The following is a 21845-nucleotide window of genomic DNA, read 5'->3' on the forward strand; positions in this document are numbered from 1 at the left end:
AAATTGTTAAAAGACATTACTTTCCTAATTTTTCAGCCTGAATCAGGTCCGCCTGTGACCCTGTCTGCTATAGACATTACACAGAGAGATCACTTTTGCTATAGGCCTCATTATTTTTTGTTCCTTTCTCCACAGACTGGTGAATTTTCAGCTCGCTTTCTTTTGAAGTTGCCAGTGGATTTCAGCAATATTCCTACATACCTTCTCAAGGTAAAAATAAATTAATATATTGACAATGCTCACTCTGTGGGAAAGTGTGAATTATTGAAATGTTCCTAGTAAAAATTACATTTTGAATTTCAGCAGACAAATTTCTGCAGGAGACTGTAAGTCAGTAGTTTCAAAATTTGATATTGTTGTACTTTGGAAAAGAATTACTTGTCCTTGCAAATGTGTAATAATCATAATCATAATAAAAATAAAAGCTACTTTCTTCAAAAGAAATAATCACTGATCAGTTTTACATTAGTGTCCAAAAACCCACCAATATGAATTGACTAAAAACCAACACAATGATTAGATTCCCCTATCTTAGTTTACTTCTCTGCCTCTCATCTTGTTTTCTTCTCATCTACCCTCCTGTTTTCTGAGGTTCTCCCCTCCCCCTGTTCACATCCTTTTTAAACAGAATCTACCTCTTCATTTAGCCTAACAGATGCGAACTCACTTCAGTAATTTGCATTCACCATCTCATTTTTAAAAATAGGTGCATACGTGTGTGCGCACACCCCCCCCACATGTGTATGTATTGAGAGACAGACAGACTGACTGACGTTCTAAATTATTATCAGTACCCTCCAGGTATGTGGGTTTGCTCCCCTTCCTCCTTCCAACCTGATTTGTTTCAAATTGTAAATTTCTCTAGGCAGGGATTGTATCTTCATTTAGTGGTATGTCTTCTACAGGAAAAAAACACCCAGAACAGTGTTTCCTTACATTAGCTATCTGTGCAGTAACTATCAGGGTGCTGCATTTGAGCAGTAGTAGCTGGCAGCACACTTATAAGATGGGAAACTCCCTTCTTGAGAGCACAGAGGCAGAAAGGGATCTTGGAGTCATTATTGACTCCAAGATGAACATGGGCTGACAATGCAAGGTCACGGTCGACAGGTTTAACCAGACAGTATCGTGTATCCGCAGGTGCATCTCAAGTAGGTCCAAGGAGGTGATCCTCCCCCTCTACGCGACACTGGTCAGGCCGCAGCTGGAGTACTGTGTCCAGTTCTGGGCACCCCACTTCAAGAGGGATGTGGACAACATTGAGAGGGTCCAGAGGAGGGCCACCCACATGATCCGGGGACAGCAGGGCAGACCCTACAATGAGAGGCTACAGGACCTGAACCTGTTCAGCCTTCACAAGAGAAGGCTGAGAGGGGACCTTGTGACCATCTATAAACTCACTAGGGGGGACCAGAAGGGTTTGGGGGAGACCTTGTTTCCCCTAGCACCCCCCGGGATAACAAGGAATAACAGCCACAAGTTGTTGGAGAGTAGGTTTAGATTAGACATCCGTAGGAACTACTTCACAGTTAGGGTAGCTAGGATCTGGAACCGACTTCCAAGGGAAGTGGTGCTGGCTCCTACCCTGGGGGTCTTTAAGAAGCAGCTTGATGCCTACCTGGCTGGGGTCATTTGAGCCCAGTTTTCTTCCTGCCCAGGCAGGGGGTCGGACCTGAAGATCTACAAGGTCCCTTCCGACCCTACTTCTATGATTCTATCAGGAGGTAAAGTGCTAGTGAATAAAATGAAGTTTTACTTAATCTTGTTTTACTGTAGTTTTAGAAAGATTTCCCAAGAATCTGTCTTCCTTCTTATTTAAAACTGTAGGTAATTTTGATGCAGGGATAGTGGGATGTGGTCACGATCAATAATGCAAAGCACCAGTGAGTCTAAATAAAACACTTACACTGGTGCAGATGTCAGAATGAAAGGGTGGATATTTTTGCCTAATAAGCAGTGGTTTGCAGTCATTGTGCATTTTGTCATCCCTGTTCTTTGTGGTTTGTGCCAGTGAAAGGTGTGTTGTTTGCACATGTTGCATTCTGTAAATGAATTTTCTTTGTAAGGTAGAACATTTAAATAATAGTGCAGGGCCTTGAAAATGTAGACACCATTTTCAGCGATTTTCATGTGATAAGTTGAGAAAACAAACACACTATTTTTCTAGTGTCAAACATGTGCTTCATTAAACCCTCACTCTCAGTTTGCAGTCAATTACCTCTTTGTTATGCACCCCTGGGTTATACAACCCAAGGAGGGGCAGTGTCCAACATACTGCGGGACCTCGCCTCATTATAGAACATACATATTGTGAAGTAAAATGAAGAATTTGAAAAATCAGTATGAAGAACAGTTAATTTAGACCTAGTAATTATTTTTCTGCTCCAGACAGCAAGAAATTATCTTGGCAACCCTGTGACATGTGCATGCTTGTTCCACTCAAGTGTCTCAATTACATGTCTATTTAAAATAATTTGAATACATATTTAGGAATATTAATAGGGCTATTTAAGCAGTTAAATGTTAGTTGGCATAAATACTGTCTATCTAGGTAAAAGTTTCCCCATCCCCCATGCTGTTTTCATATGTTTCCATAGCCCATAATGAGGACTAGTATCTTAGTCCTGAAGTGTTATATAGTATGTTCTGCCAAAAGATGAGCATATTTACCTGTCTTTGTCAGGGAAGCCAGTAGGATTTCTGTTGCAGTGAGATCTATCTGGGAGCTAAGTCTTTGGATCTGGCTACCATAGATGCCTTAATATGCATCAGTTTAGCAGGCCAAAATCTTTATGTGGTCTAAGGGATCATAGTAGGGAACAAAGCCACAGACTCTGAGATATTTTTGAAGAAATTAATGTGAGCTTTCAGGGTTTCGTGTGGTAATCACTTCATGTCATTAAAATTATATAGTAACAGAAGCAGACAAGAAAATTAAGGGATATGGTGGAGATCCCCAAAAAGTGTCATTTTCCTATAATAAATGAACCTTTGAAGTGTTCTGTAAGTAGTACTGTTGTTGTGTCTTAGTAAATCTCATGTGTGGCAAGATTGTACACTCCTTGGTGACATTCATTGTACAGACAACATTAGAAGCAGTTGTTTTTACTTGACATTTGAAAGTAACTGGAGAGTAAACGGCACAGCAGCAAAATGACAGAAAGATGCTATGTAAGAAGTTGCCGAGAAAAAGCTTCTTGGATTAGAGGGAATACTGTACAGATTGAGGGAAGATTAATATTTAGTTAAGTAGAGTAGCGATGGACATGATTCCCAAAGGTGGCATATAGCAAGCCTATTGGGGGGGGGGGCGTTTACAATGAGAATACTTTTGCCCTAGAGTCCAAAATAAATAAGAAGCCTAGGAGACATTGGAAGAAAGACTGTATTGATGCTAGTAGCAAGAATATATTTATATTTATCAAATCAAATTATGGTTTCTTGTGTGACATTCTTGAGTTATTTCAACATTGTAAGTATTTATTGTTCTCTTGAAAAATTCTAATTTCTGCCTTGCAGAAACCTTGCATGTTTTTATGTGCCTGTGTTACATTCTTATTTGAGCTGCTTTAAAAAAATGTATTGTTATTTTGATGAAACCATTCACCTTCAAACAGGTTTGTGGTCTCATTCATGTTCACTGCATGTTTGTACTCTGTACTTTGTCAGTTAAAGATCTGCTACTCCCTTGTGTTTCCCTCGTTTGCAGAACTGCTTAGGATGTGAATCATCTTGCCTAGCTCTTAAAGCATTTTTTACAGGAGAACATGAATAGGGGTTAGTTTGTTCTACAACAGATCTAGATCTTGACTGACATATAATATTTCTAAACAGGTATCTGTTATGCTGCTCTGCCATATTAGACCTAGATGTTGTCCCATGCTGCAGTTATCTGGTACAAGGGCAGAGTTTAAAAGTAGTGTCTTACCACTCCTAACAGCTTGCAGGGCAAGAGCTCTCCCTGGAATATGACCATGTGCTCAGAGTTGTAGACCATGTGCTGTAACTGAAAGGACATGTGTTCTTTGATTGTATCAGTATGGTTCCCACTCCAGGTGTACGTATGCTTTATTATACACAGGTCAGATATTTTGATTAGCCGTGGGCACTTCTACATGTGTGCTTTAATGTGCAGTAGCCTATTTTACTGTGCATTAAAACATCACATAAAAAATGTGCTATTACACTAATGCAGAGTAAAATAGGCTACTGTGCATTAAGCATCACTTAAAAACCATGCCCATTCATTACTTCAATTAAGGTAGCTTCGTGCACATTTTTTCAGTACCTCACATTGGAGGTACTAAATTTAATGTGCATTAGGAAAAGTGCCTTAATGCATGTGTCGATGCATCCAGTATCTATGAAGGCTACACTTGTGCCCTTCACAGATACTGGGGTTTTCTGCCTTATGCAAGGCCATAAATGGCAGAATGACTGTAACCCACCCTCAGTTGCCTCTTTTCACTATTGGAAGCAAGACAGAGCTCATTCCTCATTTTGGAGATTTCAAGTCAGGTCTTTTCACCTACTTGATGAAGACATTTTGCTTTCAAAGTCTGTAAGATAAGGATTCTCTTTTTTTCAAAAAGGAAGCAATTCCCCCTTAGGCTAAATTGCAATGTAAAAGAAACTGAAGTTTATCCGAGGGAACCCTAACGCAAGGATCCTAAGTTATGCGTATCTGTGTAGCGGGCACATTAACCAGTCACATGGCTAGAGAGACTAAGTCACCTGAGGCAGCAAGTTAGCTAGACAAGTTCACCAATAGGGGAGGGCAGGGATGCAGGGTTTTTTTCCTACTGTTACAAGTGCCCCAGAGAAAAGAATCTGTGATGGGTGGAAAATGGCAAGCTGCTAACACTGCCACTAGCGCTTTTACATACACTTGCAGTGTTCTAGCCCTGACAAGAATCCTGGCTTACAAGTTCCTAACCAGAGTCTTGTCTGGTGAGTGTGTGGCCTGCATGTCTCTGCTGAAAGTCAAAAATAGGGTACCACATGGTATGACAGGTGTTACTGTTGGAGTTACACAGGAAACAGGCAAGTGATCTGCAGGATGAAGTCTCTCAACATATGAGAATGGATTTTTTTTTTATGTATCCTGTTGATAAACTTGGCTCATTCAATCTTGGACTGGCACAGCACTGCAGGAGAAGGCAGAACCTCCAATGTCCCTCTTAAGGGAGACGAGGTCCCCTTATGAGTTCAGCTGTGCACCCCTGCCCACCGAAGTCTCTGAGGCATAGGGGTCAAGAATCTCTATGCAGTCCTGAAACAGAAAAATAGTGGACCGTATTGGCCAGGGAAGAATAGCCACGTGTCCCCAGTGCTGGGAGAGTCATTGTCCACTGACCTGAGGGCAAGGAAGACTGATAATGAGGGTCTGAAGATTCCTTTCTGAGGGGGACAAAGTCATCTCACTTCCAACCTGAACTATCATTTTGAGAGGCGCACTTTCTGCCTGCAGCCAAAATCTCAGACAATGCAGAAAGGTCACTGAGGCTTACCAGGCCCTTGATACTGCCCCATACTGCTCAGCCACATTAGCATTAATAATACTATCAGGTATAACTTTGAGCAGATTAGAAGCGACTGTGAAGCTCTGGAAGAGAGCGTGATGTTATTAAGGATGGAAGTGAACAGGTATAATGGCTTTATCAGAAGGGCTGTGCAAAGCTTTGGTCCCTGATTCGATTCGGTTGAGATTCGTCCCAATTCGGTGGCTGAAACACCAAATCCAAATCGAATCAGGAGACCCTTTAATCTCTCTGAATTGAATCAGAACCCTCCAAATCGATTAGGAGAGATTCAGAAAGATTCAATGATTCGGACATAGACACAGCTTTAAATGTTTTTTCTACATACCTCTGGGTACCAGGTGGCTCATGAATGCTGTGATGCTGGAGTGCATGGAGTGTCCCACAGGAGCACGTGGGGCTCCCCAGTGTGCTCGGCAGCAGACCCGGAAGTGGACCAGAAGCACTTCCAGGTCTGCCAGGGAGCTTGCCCAGGCCCCCCGCACTGCCCAGCTTGGTGACTGGTGCCTTCTGGGTCTGGGGAGGGACCCGGGGTCCCCCTGCGGCCGATCACAGAGCTGGAGGGCATGGGGGGCAGCCCCAACGCATTCCGTGGCAGACCCAGAAGTGGACCGGAAGTACTTCTGGTTCACTTCCGGTTTCGCTGCCAAGCACGTGGAAGGTACCCCCCACACTCCTGTGGGATGCTCCATCCGCCCCTCCATCGCAGCGTTCACAAGCCGCAATGGTACCTTGAGGTATGTAGAAAAAGCATAAGCTGTGTCTATGTCTGAATCAGCATTGAATCTTCAAATTTGGATTAGGGCCCACTTCGCACACCCCTGTTTATCAGTCCTCCCCTTTGAGGGTAAAGGTCCAGGCAGGGAATGATGAGTACTGAGGCAAATGCTTGGCTACATGAATGATCTCGGGAGGACTTTGTCTTGATCATGATATGGTATTCCACGAAGGAAGACTGCTAGGATGAATTGGGATCCATCTGAGAAAGAAGAGCAACACTATAGGACAGAGGTGTCAAACTTGCCCCAGCCTCATGGGGGTGGCTCAGGACTCAAACCCCTGTGCAGTGCCCATGGTGCCGGGTCCAACCCATGTGCTGCACACATCATGTGCCAGTCTCAGCTTGCTGTGCATATGCCATGTGAGGGAAACATGGGGCACATTTTATCTGTGGTGCACAGGCTGGACCGAGCACTACAGGCAGCACAGGGGGGCAGTTTGGGGTACTACATGCAGCTTACATGCCCAGGACTGTAGTCTGTGGACAGCCTGTGCTCCATGCTGGCTGCATACACAGCAAGCCCTAGAGCTGGCACATGCTGCATGCAAAGTGCAGGGCTTGACTGGCTGTGCATGCTGTGCGCAGCACAGGGAGGTAGCATAGAGCATGTCCTGCAAGTGATGCCCTGCTGGACCAGTCCTACACACTGGCTTTGGCACTGGAACCAGGACACAGGGCTGGTCCAGCAGGGCAGCACATGTAGCATATGCCCTAGACTGACCTCCTGTGTTGTATGCAGGACATGTGGGGCCAGGGCTCATGCTGTCACATGGATTTGGTCCAGTGAGCCAGGGGCTAGATCATATGATTCCATAGGCTAGATCGAACGCTCGTGGCGCACGGGCCAAGTCCCGGAGGACTGGAAAAGGGCCAGTGTGGTCCCCATTTTCAAGAAGGGGAGGAAGGAGGACCCGGGCAACTATAGGCCAGTCAGTCTCACCTCCATCCTTGGCAAAGTCTTTGAAAAAATTATCAAGGCGCACATATGTGAGAGCCCGGCAGGACAAATTATGCTGAGGGGAAACCAGCACGGGTTCGTGGCAGGCAGATCGTGCCTGACCAATCTAGTCTCTTTTTATGACCAGGTTACGAGATGCCTGGACACAGGAGGAGGGGTGGATGTCATATACTTAGACTTCAGGAAGGCCTTCTATACGGTATCCCACCCCATACTGGTGAACAAGTTAAGAGGCTGTGACTTGGATAACTACACAGTCCGGTGGGTGGCGAATTGGCTGGAGGGTTGCACCCAGAGAGTCGTGGTGGATGGGTCGGCTTCGACCTGGAAGGGTGTGGGCAGTGGGGTCCCGCAGGGCTCGGTACTTGGACCGATACTCTTTAATGTCTTCATCAGCGACTTGGACGAGGGAGTGAAATGTACTCTGTCCAAGCTTGCAGATGACACAAAGCTATGGGGAGAAGTGGACACGCCGGAGGGCAGGGAACAGCTGCAAGCAGACCTGGACATGTTAGACAAGTGGGCAGAAAACAACAGGATGCAGTTCAACAAGGAGAAATGCAAAGTGCTGCACCTAGGGAGGAAAAATGTCCAGCACACCTACAGCCTAGGGAATGACCTGCTGGGTGGCACGGAAGTGGAAAGGGATCTTGGAGTCCTAGTGGACTCCAAGATGAACATGAGTCGGCAGTGTGACGAAGCCATCAGAAAAGCCAATGGCACTTTATCGTGCATCAGCAGATGCATGACGAATAGGTCCAAGGAGGTGATACTTCCCCTCTATCGGGCGCTGGTCAGACCGCAGTTGGAGTACTGCGTGCAATTCTGGGCGCTACAATTCAAGAGGGATGCAGATAACCTGGAGAGGGTCCAGAGAAGGGCCACTCGTATGGTCAAGGGCCTGCAGACCAAGCCCTACGATGAGAAACTAGAGAAACTGGACCTCTTCAGCCTCCGCAAGAGAAGGTTGAGAGGCGACCTTGTGGCTGCCTATAAGTTCATCACGGGGGCACAGAAGGGAATTGGTGAGTATTTATTCACCAAGGCGCCCCTGGGGGTTACAAGAAATAATGGCCACAAGCTAGCAGAGAGCAGATTTAGATTGAACATTAGGAAGAACTTCTTCACAGTTCGAGTGGCCAAGGTCTGGAACGGGCTCCCAAGGGAGGTGGTGCTCTCCCCTACCCTGGGGGTCTTCAAGAGGAGGTTGGATATGCATCTAGCTGGGGTCATCTAGACCCAGCACTCTTTCCTGCTTATGCAGGGGGTCGGACTCGATGATCTATTGAGGTCCCTTCTGACCCTAACATAGATGAATCTATGAATCTGACCCATCGGCTATAATATGTTTGACACCCCTGCCATAGGACACTGATTTGTCAGCCTCATGAGAACAATTCAAAAGTAGGTTTGAAGAGGACCATTGACTTTTTTTTAACTTTTCCACATATGAGTAAAAAAAAATAGTGCCTAGTGAAAGGGCTAGACTGTGGAGATGTAGGAAATTTTAGTAGAATCATAGCAGACAAGAAGGAAAATAACAGGACATCCCACCAAACATCTGAGATGTACACAAATGCCAAGTCTATGGAGAGTAAACAGGAAGACCTAGAAGTCTTAGCATACAACCAAAATGATGACTTAATCAGCATCACAGAAACTTGGTGCGACAAATGGAATATTTCTATAGAATGATATAACACGTAGGAAGGGCAGGCATGATAAAAAGGTAGGTGATTTACATTGACTATCAAGAGTGTATTCATTTGCTTGAAGTCCAGGAAGAGGTGAGAGAAATTTCTGTGGGGGAATTGTAGAGTAATAGGGTTGGGGAGGGTCTTCAGGGCTAGGGACAGAAATTATACATAAACCGGTATAAGTGATCAGAAACCTGCTCAAATCTGTAACACATCAGAAGTTCTGTATAAACCACTTTCAAAATGTCCAAAATTGGTTTAAGATAAACCTGGATGGCTTCAGCTTAAGTAATATCAGACTTAACTGATTTAGGTTAAATCAGTTTATTGAACTTATGTCCCAGATCCCCAAGGGCATGTAGTTGAACCCCCTGTTCATCTCAGTCAGGGGTCTGTCTAAAGCAGGGGCGGGCAGTTATTTCAGGTGGAGGGCCACTTACTGAGTTTTGGCAAGCTGTTGAGGGCCGCAAGGGTAGCTGTGCCCCCGGTCATCGTTTTGGGACCAGAAGTCCCACCCTCTAACCTTTGACCTTTGTCACCAGAAGTCCTTCCCCTTCCCCCCCAAAAGTACTCCTTTCAGCAAGGGTTTGCCATCTCGAAACCAAAAAAATACCAATTTATAAAAAAATAAAAAAAAAAATCTAAAAATCAAACATGTACTACAACATTCATTAATTCTATTTAAAAAATATATTTTTGTCCTGATTTACATGCATTTGTTTAGTGCACATAGAGGTGATTGCACAATAGCTTAAAATGAAGACTTATTCTTGTATATTGTGGGGAGGTGTGTGTGTGGAGTTTGTGGGGGGATGGATAGGCATGTGGGATGTGTGTGTGCCTATATGGGGTGGGGGTGGGGTTTGTAGGGGGCTATGAGTGTGTGGGTGGGGGGTGGCTGGGGTGGGTTGTGGTATGTGTGGCGGGGGAGGACTTGCCCACAACCTCCCCATGGCAGGCAGAGCTCCCACCTGCGCTCCTCCAAGCCCCGGCTTCATACTCCTGGTCCTGCCACCAGTGCAGTCCCGTGCTGTCACTCACCACCATCCCCCCCCCCCGTCTGCCACCAGTGCCTTTCTGCTGCTCCCCCATCCCTCCTCCTGACTCACTGCTCCAGCACCACGTCACAGCTGCATGGCAGAGACTGCAGGACACAGCAGGAGCTGGACCGGCTCATCCTTCAGTGCATGGAGCCAGCTGAGAATCGTAGGGGCAGCCTGGAGCTGCAGCCAGGAACCATGTGGTGCTGGAGCAACCGGCAGGGGGTCAAGGGGATTGGTGGCAGTGGTGGGCAAATGGCTGTGGCAGGCGGGGGGCAGTGGCAGCAAGCAGGTGCGCAAGTGGGAGTGCAGCAATAGCCAGGTGGGAGCACAGGACTTAGAGTGGGTGGCAGGAGTGCAGGGTGCTGGCCAGCAGGGGCTCTATGGAGCTGGGCTGGGCCGCACCAGCATGGAGAGTGCGAAGGCAGCCCAGCTCCAGAGTCCCCACTGGCCCAAGCCCCACGCTCCTGCTGCCCCACTCTGGGTCCTGCCGGCCCTAGCCCCAGTGCACCAGTGCTGGCTGCGCTCCTCATGCCTGGTGGCTGCCTCTTCGCCCCCTACCTGCTGCTGCTTTATAGTTTCCCTGCCTGTGGCTGCCGTCGCTTCTCTCCACCCCATGCTAGCCGCTCTGATACCACGTGGTTCCCAGCTAGAGGCTGGGACCACAGCAGCTGACCTGGCTGAGCCCTGAGGACTGGGGAGATTGCCCACAGTCCTTCCCTGCCTCCCCTCCTTATCTGAATTTCCTTCCGGCACAGGAAGAAAGGAACAGCCCCAGGGGCCCAGGCCAGAACCCTGTGCTCTACATGGGGCTTCTGGCCTGGAAGAAGGGGGGAGGGAGGGCTGCTGGGCCTTGCTTCTGCAGCCACTTGACCCTGCCGGTGGCTTCTTCCAGGTCCTACTGCCCCTGGCTCCTGTCATCTTTGACAGGCGACCAGGGACAGATGAATATTAATTTTTTAAATTTTTAGGGGCCCCGCGAGCTGGATAGAATGGCTTGGTGGGCCGAATCCATCCCACAGGCCATATTTTGCCCACCCCCAGTTTAAAGGAAAAGATAAAAGGGGAAAAGAACAGGTATGATACAGTGGTAGGTATTTCCTGCTATCTACTGTTTTTCTGAAGGAGGGAAGTAGGTGAGACACTTTAATCATTTAACAAAACATTAAAACTACTGTATAGGGTCAAACCAAAGGTTCATTTAGTCCAGTATCCAGTCTCTGCCATTGACAAGTAGTAGAGTACAAGAACTCCGGCCTTTGTAGATTGATTTGTCCCTTGCCATACTCTTCCAATTATCAGTACTCACAGGTTTAGGAAGTCTTGAGCCTGAGGTTACATCCCTGGCTTGTTTTTTATGGATCATGATGGTTGTATCCTCCACAGATTTGTCTATTTCCTTTTTGAACCTGGCTGTCCTACTACTGGATTCCACAATATCCTGTGGCAATTTTGTTCTACAAATTTACTGTGTTGTCAAAAAAAGGTTGGGTTTTTTTTGCTTGTTTTAAACCTGCTTTCTGATAATTTCAGTGGGTGCCCCCTTGTTTTTGTATTTTATGACATAACTGATGATTCCCTATTCACTTTTTCCATAGAATTTATGATTTTACAGAGCTCTATCATTTCCAGATCTTAAGCCAGGGCTGTCCAATCTCCAGGCAGCTGGAGGCCACAGACTTGGGAACCACATGCCATGTGGGCAGCCAAGCCTCATCCCTCCCCCACCCCTGGTTCAGCATGCTGTGCAGGCTACCTAACTTGCCACATGCACAGTGTGGGCAGCTCGGCTTCCCCACTTTCCTGGCCCTGGCCTTTTCCCCACTTTCCTGGGCTGCCCAGCACCTTTCCTCATTGCAAGCACATCATGAGCAATCTCCTCCAACATCTCCCCACATCCACAGTGTAGGCAGCCTGGCTCTCTCCCACCACATGCACGACCCACCTGCATTGCAGTTAGCCTAGTTCCCTTCTTCTCCATGTGGGCACTTTGGACACTCCAGCCCCCTCCTGGCCACTGGGGTAGGAGGAACTGGGTGGCAGGGGAGGGAGTGGCTAGATGGGAGCTCATGGGCCTCATACTAAGATTTTGAGGACCACATGCGATCCACAGGCTGCCAGTTGGACAGCCCTGCCTTAGGCTGTCCTTCTCTTTCTCTATACCTTTTCTAGTTCTAGCATATTCTTCCTGAGATGGAGTGACCAAACTGTACACAATATCCAAAATGTGGGGTGCCCCATGAATTTATGTAATTGGAGTTACAGTTCCTTTTCAGTTCCTCTCCTAATGATTCCCAACTTTGTATTTGCCTCTTTGACTGCTGCACATTGAGCTGCTGTGTTGAGATAACCATCTACAATGACTACAATATCTCTTTCCTGAATGGCTAAATCAGTGCCCATCATTTTATGTTTTAGTTAGGGTTATTTTCCCAAGTGTATTACTTTGCAGTCATCACTGTGGAAGCATCCAGTGAAAAGGAATTGGTAGTAATGGGGAATTCTAACTTCTCAAGTATCTGCTAGAAACACAATATGGCAGGATGTAGACTGCCCAGCAAATTCTTGGAATGCACAGAGGACGTTTGTTTTATTTCAGAATTTGAAGGAAGTTTCTAGGGGAAGCAACTATTTTAGATTTGATTCTAACTAATAAGGAGGAACTGGTGTAGAATCTAAAGGTGGAAGGTAATTGGGGTGAAAATGATCATGAAATGATAGAGTTCCTAAGGAAAGGAAGGAGTGACAGCAGCTGAATAAAGACAATGGACTTCAAAAAAGGTAGAGTTCAAGGAAGTGGTAGGTTGGGTCTCTTGGAAAAAAAATTCTAAGGGAAAAAAAGGAGTGCTGGAGGGCTGACAGTTACTAAAATAGACTATATTAAATGGGTAAAAGCAAGCTGTCCCAATGCAAAGGAATGATAGTAAGCATAGCTTTTTTTTAATGATCTGAAAATAGAGAAGTGGGTGCAAGAACATATGACCAACGATGAATATAAAGGAACAACACAAGTTTCTAGGGATAAAATGAGAAAGACTAAGGTGCAAGATAAGCTACAATTATCAATGGATATAAAAGGCAACAAGAAAAGAGTCTATAAATATATTAGAAGAAAGAAAATGACAAAAGAAGGTATAGATCCATTATTTAACAGGGAAGGAATGCAAATAATGGATGACACAGAAAGATGATGCGTTCAGTTCCTTTCTTTGCCTTGGTCTTCACCAAAAAAAGTTAATTCTGACCACATAAAACAAAGACTTGTAACAAACATATAGGAGAACAGGCCAGAATAGGAGTAGAGAGGAGTATTTAGAAAGAGTATCTAGGTAAGTTGAATGTGTTCATATTGGCAAGGCCTCAAATTTTTCTGTAGAGTTCTTAAGGAACTAGCCAAAACAATAACTCGTGGAGGACTGATAGGATCAGAGGAAGGGCAAATGTAATAATTATTTTTAAGAAGGCCAAAAAGAAGGATCCAGGGAGTTATAAGCCAGGCAGCCTTACTTCAATACCCAAAAAGATGCTTAAAACAAATGAATAAACGCACTTGGAGCAGGATTCAGCAGCCCCCAGCCTGAATGCCAGAGCATGGCATGCGAAGCCATTTTGCTTGACATGCTGCAACTGGCCTGGATTCTGGGCAGCTGCTGCCAGCCACATAGCCCAGGCTGCTTGCAGCAGGCAGCAAAAAAGCTGCAAAGCCCTGCTGCGAGCAGCCCATGCTCTGTGGCAGGCAGTAACTGTTTGGGCCTGGGCCAGATGTGGAAGGCAACCAAGAAGCTGCAAACGGCTGCACTGAGCTCTGAAGCCCTGGTCATGCTCCGTGGTGGCAGCAGCTGCATGTGCGCCTTAGGGCGCACGGCCAGGAACGGGCTGGGTGGTAATGCAGACCCAGTCCCTTGCCCACCTTGCACCCCGAGGCACGTGTGCAGCTACCACTGCCATAGAGCCAGTGCCAGGGCTCCAAATCCTGGTGCAGATGTTTGCAGCCTGCCCACTGCCTGCTGCAGATGCCCAGAGCCCAAGCCGACTGTGGCAGGCAGCTGGGAGGTTTCAAAGAGCTGCATTGGGCTTTGGCTGGGCTCCCAAGCCCTGGCTAAAAATGGTAAAATTATATTGCTTTTTCCAGGAGCCATAGAACAGAGATAAAGAAGGAGATCTTATGTTTGTCCAAGGCAGTCACAAATAGATGGCTTCAGCCACAAGTGTGGGAAAGAGTGCTACTAGATTGGCAGGCATAGAATATATTGTAAACATAAAGTAAAACTATATATGTATTGGCATTATCAGATTCAACAAAAAATAACTTAAATTTCATATCTGCAGATTCAACACATTCACATATCTCACATCTAGTACCTTTATCCCAGATCACCTTTGCCCTGTCCTACATGTTAGAAGAATCAACAACTAAATAGATCACCTTGGATATGTTATGGTAATACTCATATGTTATTCCATAGCCAGTCAGTCTTACACTAGGTTCATGACTTTGAACTTGCAAGTTGTGTACTTCATTACAAGCATCTGTCCAACCCATAGTGAGTACGCAAGATTCACTGTGAAATCCCAGACATTGCCAAGACAAGGTGCTGTCATTTGGACTCTCCATGGCATGGAGTCCTCATAGATTACCTGGTAGTGATAGCAGCACACCTGAGAAGAAAAACATATTCCTCTGTATCCTAATCTGAAACATTAGCTGTTCAAGGGCAAAACCCTGCCAGAAATTGTATTACCCATAAAGTTCGCTTCTTGTTCTCTCTCCCTAACATATATTAAATAATGAAAAATCATCTCTTGTTCCATTGCAGACAATATAGGTCATATGAACTCTGTTTAAGTAAAATACTATCTTCCCAAAAATAGGTCTCTGTCCATAAAAATGGTGCTTGTGACAGGGTCAAACCCAGCTATGACAGTACAAATATGTAAGGGCTGTTAAGCCTGTACGTCAATGAACATGTAATTGCTGCAGCTGCAAGGCTTCACCTGAAACTACTCTGGTTTTGGTTTACATTGGTATGTTTTCCAGCAAAACACTAAATGAGCAAGATAGTGATGGTCCCATTTCTCATGGCCACAGAACTGAGTTGGTGGAAAGAAGCTAAATGTGAATGTGAAAGGGTGCTACTTTCTATCTCCACTCCATAGATATCAGATAGAGGTTGTACGGAAAACTTGGAACATCTACAGATGCAGGAAACTTCAGTCCTAGATGGCACAGGCCACAGCAGTGCCCTGGAGCTCAGGGATTATTTTTGTGCAGACCCTAAACAACAGCACCTCCACAGAGCATACAGACTGGGAAGAAATGACACTCCCCATTCTCCTCTGGCAGGAGGACATCAAACTCTAGCCATGGTGCCATCAACACCTTCTGGCATTCATGAAAACACAGCAGCCTTTTGAGTAGACATTTGTTACTGTTTGTGAGTAGTTTCTGTGGAAGTCCATTATAGAGCTTATGTATGATGGGAGACCCTAGTGACAGACGTGTTTGCTACCAACATTAACTCAAGTACCAGAAAAAGTTGTTATTTTCAAGAAATCAGTCCCCCAAAATTGGGGTGCATGTTTTAAGCATAACAGTAAAATCCTGTTATGCTACTCTACTTGTTTAGGTAAATTTTGAGCAATGTGAGGCATTCCTTCTGCCAAAGGATCCCATGTGTTGCCCCCACAAAACTCATTGTTCTTGGTAGCTTTGTTAAATGGAGGAGTTAGATTAAGGTGCTGAGCTCACCTCTTGCTTAACTCTGCATGGTCATGTTCTTTGTCTTGTTGCTCTTCATAGTAAAAACCAAATCGGTTATAATATCTAGAATAGTGAATTAAAGGAAGAAGCAGCTCCTACAAAACTTTTAAAATCCTATAGAATTCTAAATTAAATGTTCATATTCTAGGTTAAATCTAATTTTTACCAGGAATCTCCACTAAGGATAAACCAGTTCATGTTAAAATGACAAATATCTTCTCTTCAGTAGGTTTTTAACACATGGTTAATATATGTTTGAAGTACAACACCTCTACTTATATTGAAAACATTACCTAAGAGTTCTTAATATGAACTGTAAAGTTAATGGCATTGAATATGGTTAAACTGGTTAAAATTTTGATTAAAGAGTTACTTGGATTCCCTGTTAGTTCATCTAGGTCAGTGGTGCTCTACTGTCTGCCCAGTGGGCCAGATGAATAGCACAGGACCGGTCCACAGGCTTGATTGGGACCCAGCCACCAGAATCAGGCCTTGTGCCACCTACTCTGTCCCAGCACATCTTGGGTGGGCTCCATGCCTCAATCGGCTCCGCTCCACCTCAGCCCAGCCCAGTGTACCAGGAGTAGGCTGTCTTCCGCCTTCACCCAGCCCAGTGTACTGGCCAGGTAACGTGGCTTTTCACACTGGATCTGTCCTGCAGGCTGGGAGGGGTTAGCACCACTGATGTAGGCCACCTTCCTATCAGTGGAATATTTCCTATTAGACAGTTACTGGTGTGTTGTAGTGCTCATTTTAAATTACTTACATGATGCCTTCGTGGGAAGTTATTTTTCAGTTCAATAGTTCTTGCTGCTGGGAATTGTTTCCTTGTGCATGGCCTACATTTGTCCCTTTCAGAATTTCACATATGTTTCCTTTTCATACTTTAAAAATAAAATAAAAAACACCCTAGTAAAAAGGGAAAGCTATTGCTACTATCCTTCAGGTACTTGTTTCTCCATTCCTGTCCCTTCACCTTCATTCTTCCATGCACACTTAGTTGTTATCTATACCAGCTATAAATATTTGTTTCTTTAAATTATACTTTGTTAATAAGTCATTCTAATTTCTCGCTATTTTTTGTTGCTCTTCTCTGAGTTCTCCCCAGCTTCTCAGTATGTAATCATATACAATACATGTCAGTCTGAAGCTCTATTGAAAGATAATGCTGAAGGCTCCTAATAGTGCTATTAGTGAACTGGATCTTGTCGCCTCTTGATTCACATGAATTTATGCTATCAGCTCTCCACCAGTTGCTTTTAGAGGATTTTTCTTCCTTTGCAGAGATTGACAATTTGAAATAATGGTTAAAACATAAATGGAGTTTTTACGTGTCTTGGGGATACGGTGTTACAGGGGTTACATTTAAAATATTTAGTGTATTAATTTGAATTGAGTTTAGCTAGATTCCTGTATTTTTAAGACAGTTATAGGAATAAAATTAAAAGAATGAATGGCAGTAAAATCCGCATAAAAATGTAACCAACAAGAGGTATTGGTCTTCCACAGTTTCCTTTTCTTTTTAAATGATTCAGATATAAAAACTGATCCAGATCTTGCTGACTGAAACTCTTGAAGCAATCATGATGCTTATTAATAGACATTTACATACTATGATTGTAAGACTTTTTAGACTCATTTCTTCATATTCAGAGGGGGAAAAAGGTATTTGACCTTTTATGTTGCAAGCAAAAAAAATGTGAAAGAGATAAATGTTTGACTATAATGAAAATGTACTTGCAGCAAGGCAGCATTTCATTTCTTCACAAAGCTCTACGTTTTAGTGTTGGAGCTACTGAATTGAATAAGAGAACCTTGTACCTGATCCTGCATTCTTTTGTCATGTAAAATCCTTATTGACTTCAGAGAGACTTACATGTATTGAAACAAGTATGGAATCAAACTGAAGGTTCAATCTATGCTGTTTAAACTACTACTGGTGACTCTTGAAAGGCATGGAGGTCAGAGGTACTTGGGGAAATAACAACTATTGTGAGGATGTGAAGAGAAAACTAAAGTATTTTGCAAGGGTGCCTAACATTGTAACCATGAAATAGGAGCTTTAAACAGATCATTTGAGATTATATTGTTATGGCTGGTTATGATATGAGGTTTTATTTACCCATTGAGGTTTTTCCTGATATTGGAAGATTTTTTTGCAAAAATCTAATTTAAGGAACATGCTTAATTTCTCCAGAATTTGTGTAAGCATTATGATAAGCTGTACATTTTATGTGCATGTATTATAGGTATATATTTTCCCCTGAAATTTATTTTTCATTTATATTTGGTTTTTCCTGAGCAATATGGAAATTCTGTTAAAATAATATCAATCAATAGAGGTGTCCATCAGCAAATAGAAGATACTGTACGAGCCCTTAAGTTGCCTTACATTTTTGAGAAATTAATATAAAAGGCTGACCCCACAGATTAGGATTTTGCATTAATTCAGAAGGTTTGCTTCATTGTTCTTTACTTCTTATACTGATTTTTTTTTCCCTTTCAGACATTACAAATTATTAGCAACTTTTTTTAGAAATAAAATCCTTTTCTCTTCCCATTCATATAAAATCAAGCTATACAGTAATAAATAACTATTGTTATTGAGAGACTTTAAAGGATTCATTGGAACCAGGCTGTTCCCATCTAATCTGAAAGGAAATATTTGCAGTCCTATATAATAAACTAGGTTATGCTTTTCGACTCCTGGAATTAATGCCCAGAAGTTCCATAAAATGTGAAGGTTTTATGTTGAAGTTAAATTTTTAATTTATTGTCACCAATAAATAATGGAGACTTTTAAAAAATCTGAATTTTAAGAGGAATCGCATTAATGCCTTGCAACATTATTGTTATAATACAGTCACATAGCCATTTCCTTTTGAAAGACTTGCCCCAAATCTCATAGAAGTAAATCAAAGTCTTTCTGTTGACTTCGGTGGGCTTTGGATCAGGTCCAAAAATATTTCCATTCTGTCTGAACTGAAAGTAGGTGATGCCAGGAAGCTGGATATGACTTTCTTATTCTCTGTAGCTCAATTTTGGTGAGTGCCTACTTGGGGGGTTTTATCTGAGCTGCCTCTATCAGCTTTATCCTGATGGAGATTCTCCTACTCAAATGTGTTTTTTTCCTAGGGTAGTCGTAGTCTTCTGCAGGTTGACTTTCTGCCTCATCAACACTGCAGACTGAATTTGGTAAACTAGAGAATCTGACCATTTGTCTTCAGTAATTTCTGTGGCAATAAATAACAGCTGACTGCTGAAGGCAATCAGCACCTTTCATCTCTAATCAGCTTAAGAGACCTAAATACTTGCAGGAGTTAATAATAGGGTAGGTCATGAAGTCCTTTTTCAAGTTTTATACATGAGACGTTCACATTTAATAGAAATTTATCTGAATACTGTCTGAGTAAAAATGGAAGTAGTGTTTCAGGCTCATCTGAAAATATGTGATCAATCATCATCATGTTTAGGTAATGCAGTTTTACTATTTGGCCTGAATTACATAGAATAAGATGAATGAAAAGAGAGGTGCTTACTATCCACAGAAACGCATGGAATTTTCCTTCCCCTATAAAGGAAATAATTATATCAGAAGAATGGCTTGCATCACCCTATCGTGAATACCATTTTATAGTATTGCTAATTAATACATTTGAGGAGCATCATTTTGTTTGTCTGAGTAGACTGTTCCAGCGAGAGAAGGAGTAGTATAGTTTTAAACACCTCTGGTATTAGGATATACAAACATGTTTAGTAACGGGTCAGGTTATATCCAAATAAATTCTATCTACTAAAAACGCTGGAAACATAAAAAAGAGAAGGTAAAGGAAGTGTGTTGGTTTCCTCAATTTTGTGCAAAGTTGATATGCCTCCCTCAATGTGTGGTCAGTATCTGCATTGACTTTAGCTGTGTTTGTGCAACCCGTTCCTTTAGCAGCCCTTTATAAATTATTATAACAAATGAGATATTAAGGAAATATGTGTAGGGTATATACATTTCACTTTTGTACAAATATATTTTTATTTTCCTTAATCTTTAAAGATTTTATGCTAAAGAACTTTTTTGGTTGTTAACATGGTGGTATTTAATGCACATCTTGAAGGAATAAGACAGAAAGCAAATAATGCTGCCAGAGGCCACAGTAGATAGTGCTGTTGATGCAGAAGGGTTATCATCAGGTTGAAATTCAAGGATAAGAATATATCTGGTTTTTCCACCACTGTGATTTCATCATTTAGAAATCTGTGTTAGAGACTTCAATTGAACTTTGTTTATGGGACAGACCAAATTCCAGGTACTGATAGAAGAAGATTATAGCACTTGTGTATATTTGTTTATGAGTAGTCAACTAAAGTAGACAAACAAACAAAAGAAATCTGTGGGAATGTTGAGCATAATATATGGGTTCGGAGATGATTTTGGCAGTGCAGTTTCTTTACTATTGTGGTTTAACAGTTTGACTCACTTTTCAGTGTTTTAGATTTGTGTTAGTTAAGTTGGTGCAAATGTCACAGCATGACTAAAGCTGTTGCAAGAGAGTATAATTATATCAGTTGTCCCAAGGCTGAGAGCTAACCGCATTGAAAAACTAGGATTACCTTATAATGTAGTTTAAAAAATATTTTTTAAAAGATCCTTACTGGCACGCTGGCACATGTGTAACACTTCAGAATGGTTTTGGTTTTTTTGTGTGAATCATTTCAGTGCTTTGTCCAAGGTCATGGAGTGAGTCAGTAGCAGAGGAGGAAATAGAATTCAGGGCCCAGACTTGCTGTCTTCAAATAGTTATTTCTCAAAGCAGCTTTGTGGACAATGACACAATATATTATGCTTGCTCCAACAACATCACTATGTCACTACTGTTCCTTATTGGTGGAACAGCAGTTATGTGCTCTTAAGTATTTCTGATCAATAAATACTATAATAGTATTCACAAGTTTAACATTTATAGAGGTGTTAACGTATGTCTGCAGATGATTTATGTATCTGTAGATCTTGGTGGCTTGTCATGCATACAGTGCCACTCAGGATTATTTTCTCCTGTTGGCAGATGGGGAAAACTGAGGCATGGAGCTTAAATGACTTAAATGTTCAAGGTTATATGAACACTGTTAAGTAAAGCGTGTTAGAACAGACAAAATTCAGACTATAGCAGTTTCTTAGTTGAAGCCCGTTTACTGGATTATCAAGAAGACCTGAATATAAATTAAACCTGCATGTGACAAAAACACTCGTGAGGAAGAAACCCATTGATAACTGTTGTCACTAGAGATCTTCTAGAAAACTACAGTATTATCGTATAGGAAGTACCACTCAGAATTTCAGGCTCTTTTCAAATCTTCCACAAAAATAGGTAAAAAATAACACTGAAAAAATATTTTCACTAGGATTCTAGCCAGTCAAGGAGTACCTGCATATTTATTTATTTAAATGTATAGTGCCAGGAGTGTACACAATCAAAGCAAGAGTATGTCTGCCTATTGACTGTAGCCAGTTAAAAGGATTGTGCCCATCCTGAAATATCCTTGGCATTTGGAGGAGCTATAGAGTCAGAAAAGTAGATGTGAGGGAGGAAAGTCTTCCTCTTTGAGCAGTAAGTTTTTAATCACATGAACAGGCTAATATCAGAATGTGGTTCATGCATGCTAAGGTTTCTCTTTTTAGCTAATAGCTGCAGGTGATCACCACCATAGGAAAGTGAAGATCTTTAAATTCTTTAAGGGTGACTTATTAATGGTATAAAGCCCTGTGACCGCTACTACTGCAATCTAAGTTCCAGCTGCAGATTTCCTCTATAAACCATGAGTGACCTCTGAGAATGACACATAGGAAGAAGGCATTGAGAAAAAAACATGATTTTAGTGGTTAAAGATGTCAGATGATCACACTGGATACTCACAGTGAGGTTCTGGCATTAGACCTTTACTCCGAAGAGATTTCTGAAGTCATGCAGGATTCTTTATTCCCTGTGTGTGAACAAATAAAATGCAGTTCTTGATATAGTACCTGATTTTAATTTTGCTCAATTTATATCAGAGCAAAGAGAACTGAAACCATGACATAC

At 42.9% G+C, this 21845-nt stretch overlaps 1 protein-coding gene across 1 annotated transcript in view; it reads left to right on the plus strand.

Annotated features, from left to right (window-relative positions):
* BABAM2 (BRISC and BRCA1 A complex member 2) overlaps positions 1-21845 on the plus strand; it is a 302496-nt gene that overhangs the window by 103434 nt on the left and 177217 nt on the right. Inside the window, exon 6 of the mRNA XM_014598025.3 lies at positions 136-210. Coding sequence (XP_014453511.1) covers positions 136-210 — 75 coding nt within the window. The remainder of the gene's footprint in view (positions 1-135; positions 211-21845) is intronic.

Source organism: Alligator mississippiensis, chromosome 1 (genome assembly GCF_030867095.1).
Source record: "Alligator mississippiensis isolate rAllMis1 chromosome 1, rAllMis1, whole genome shotgun sequence".
Taxonomy (NCBI): Eukaryota; Metazoa; Chordata; order Crocodylia; family Alligatoridae; genus Alligator; species Alligator mississippiensis.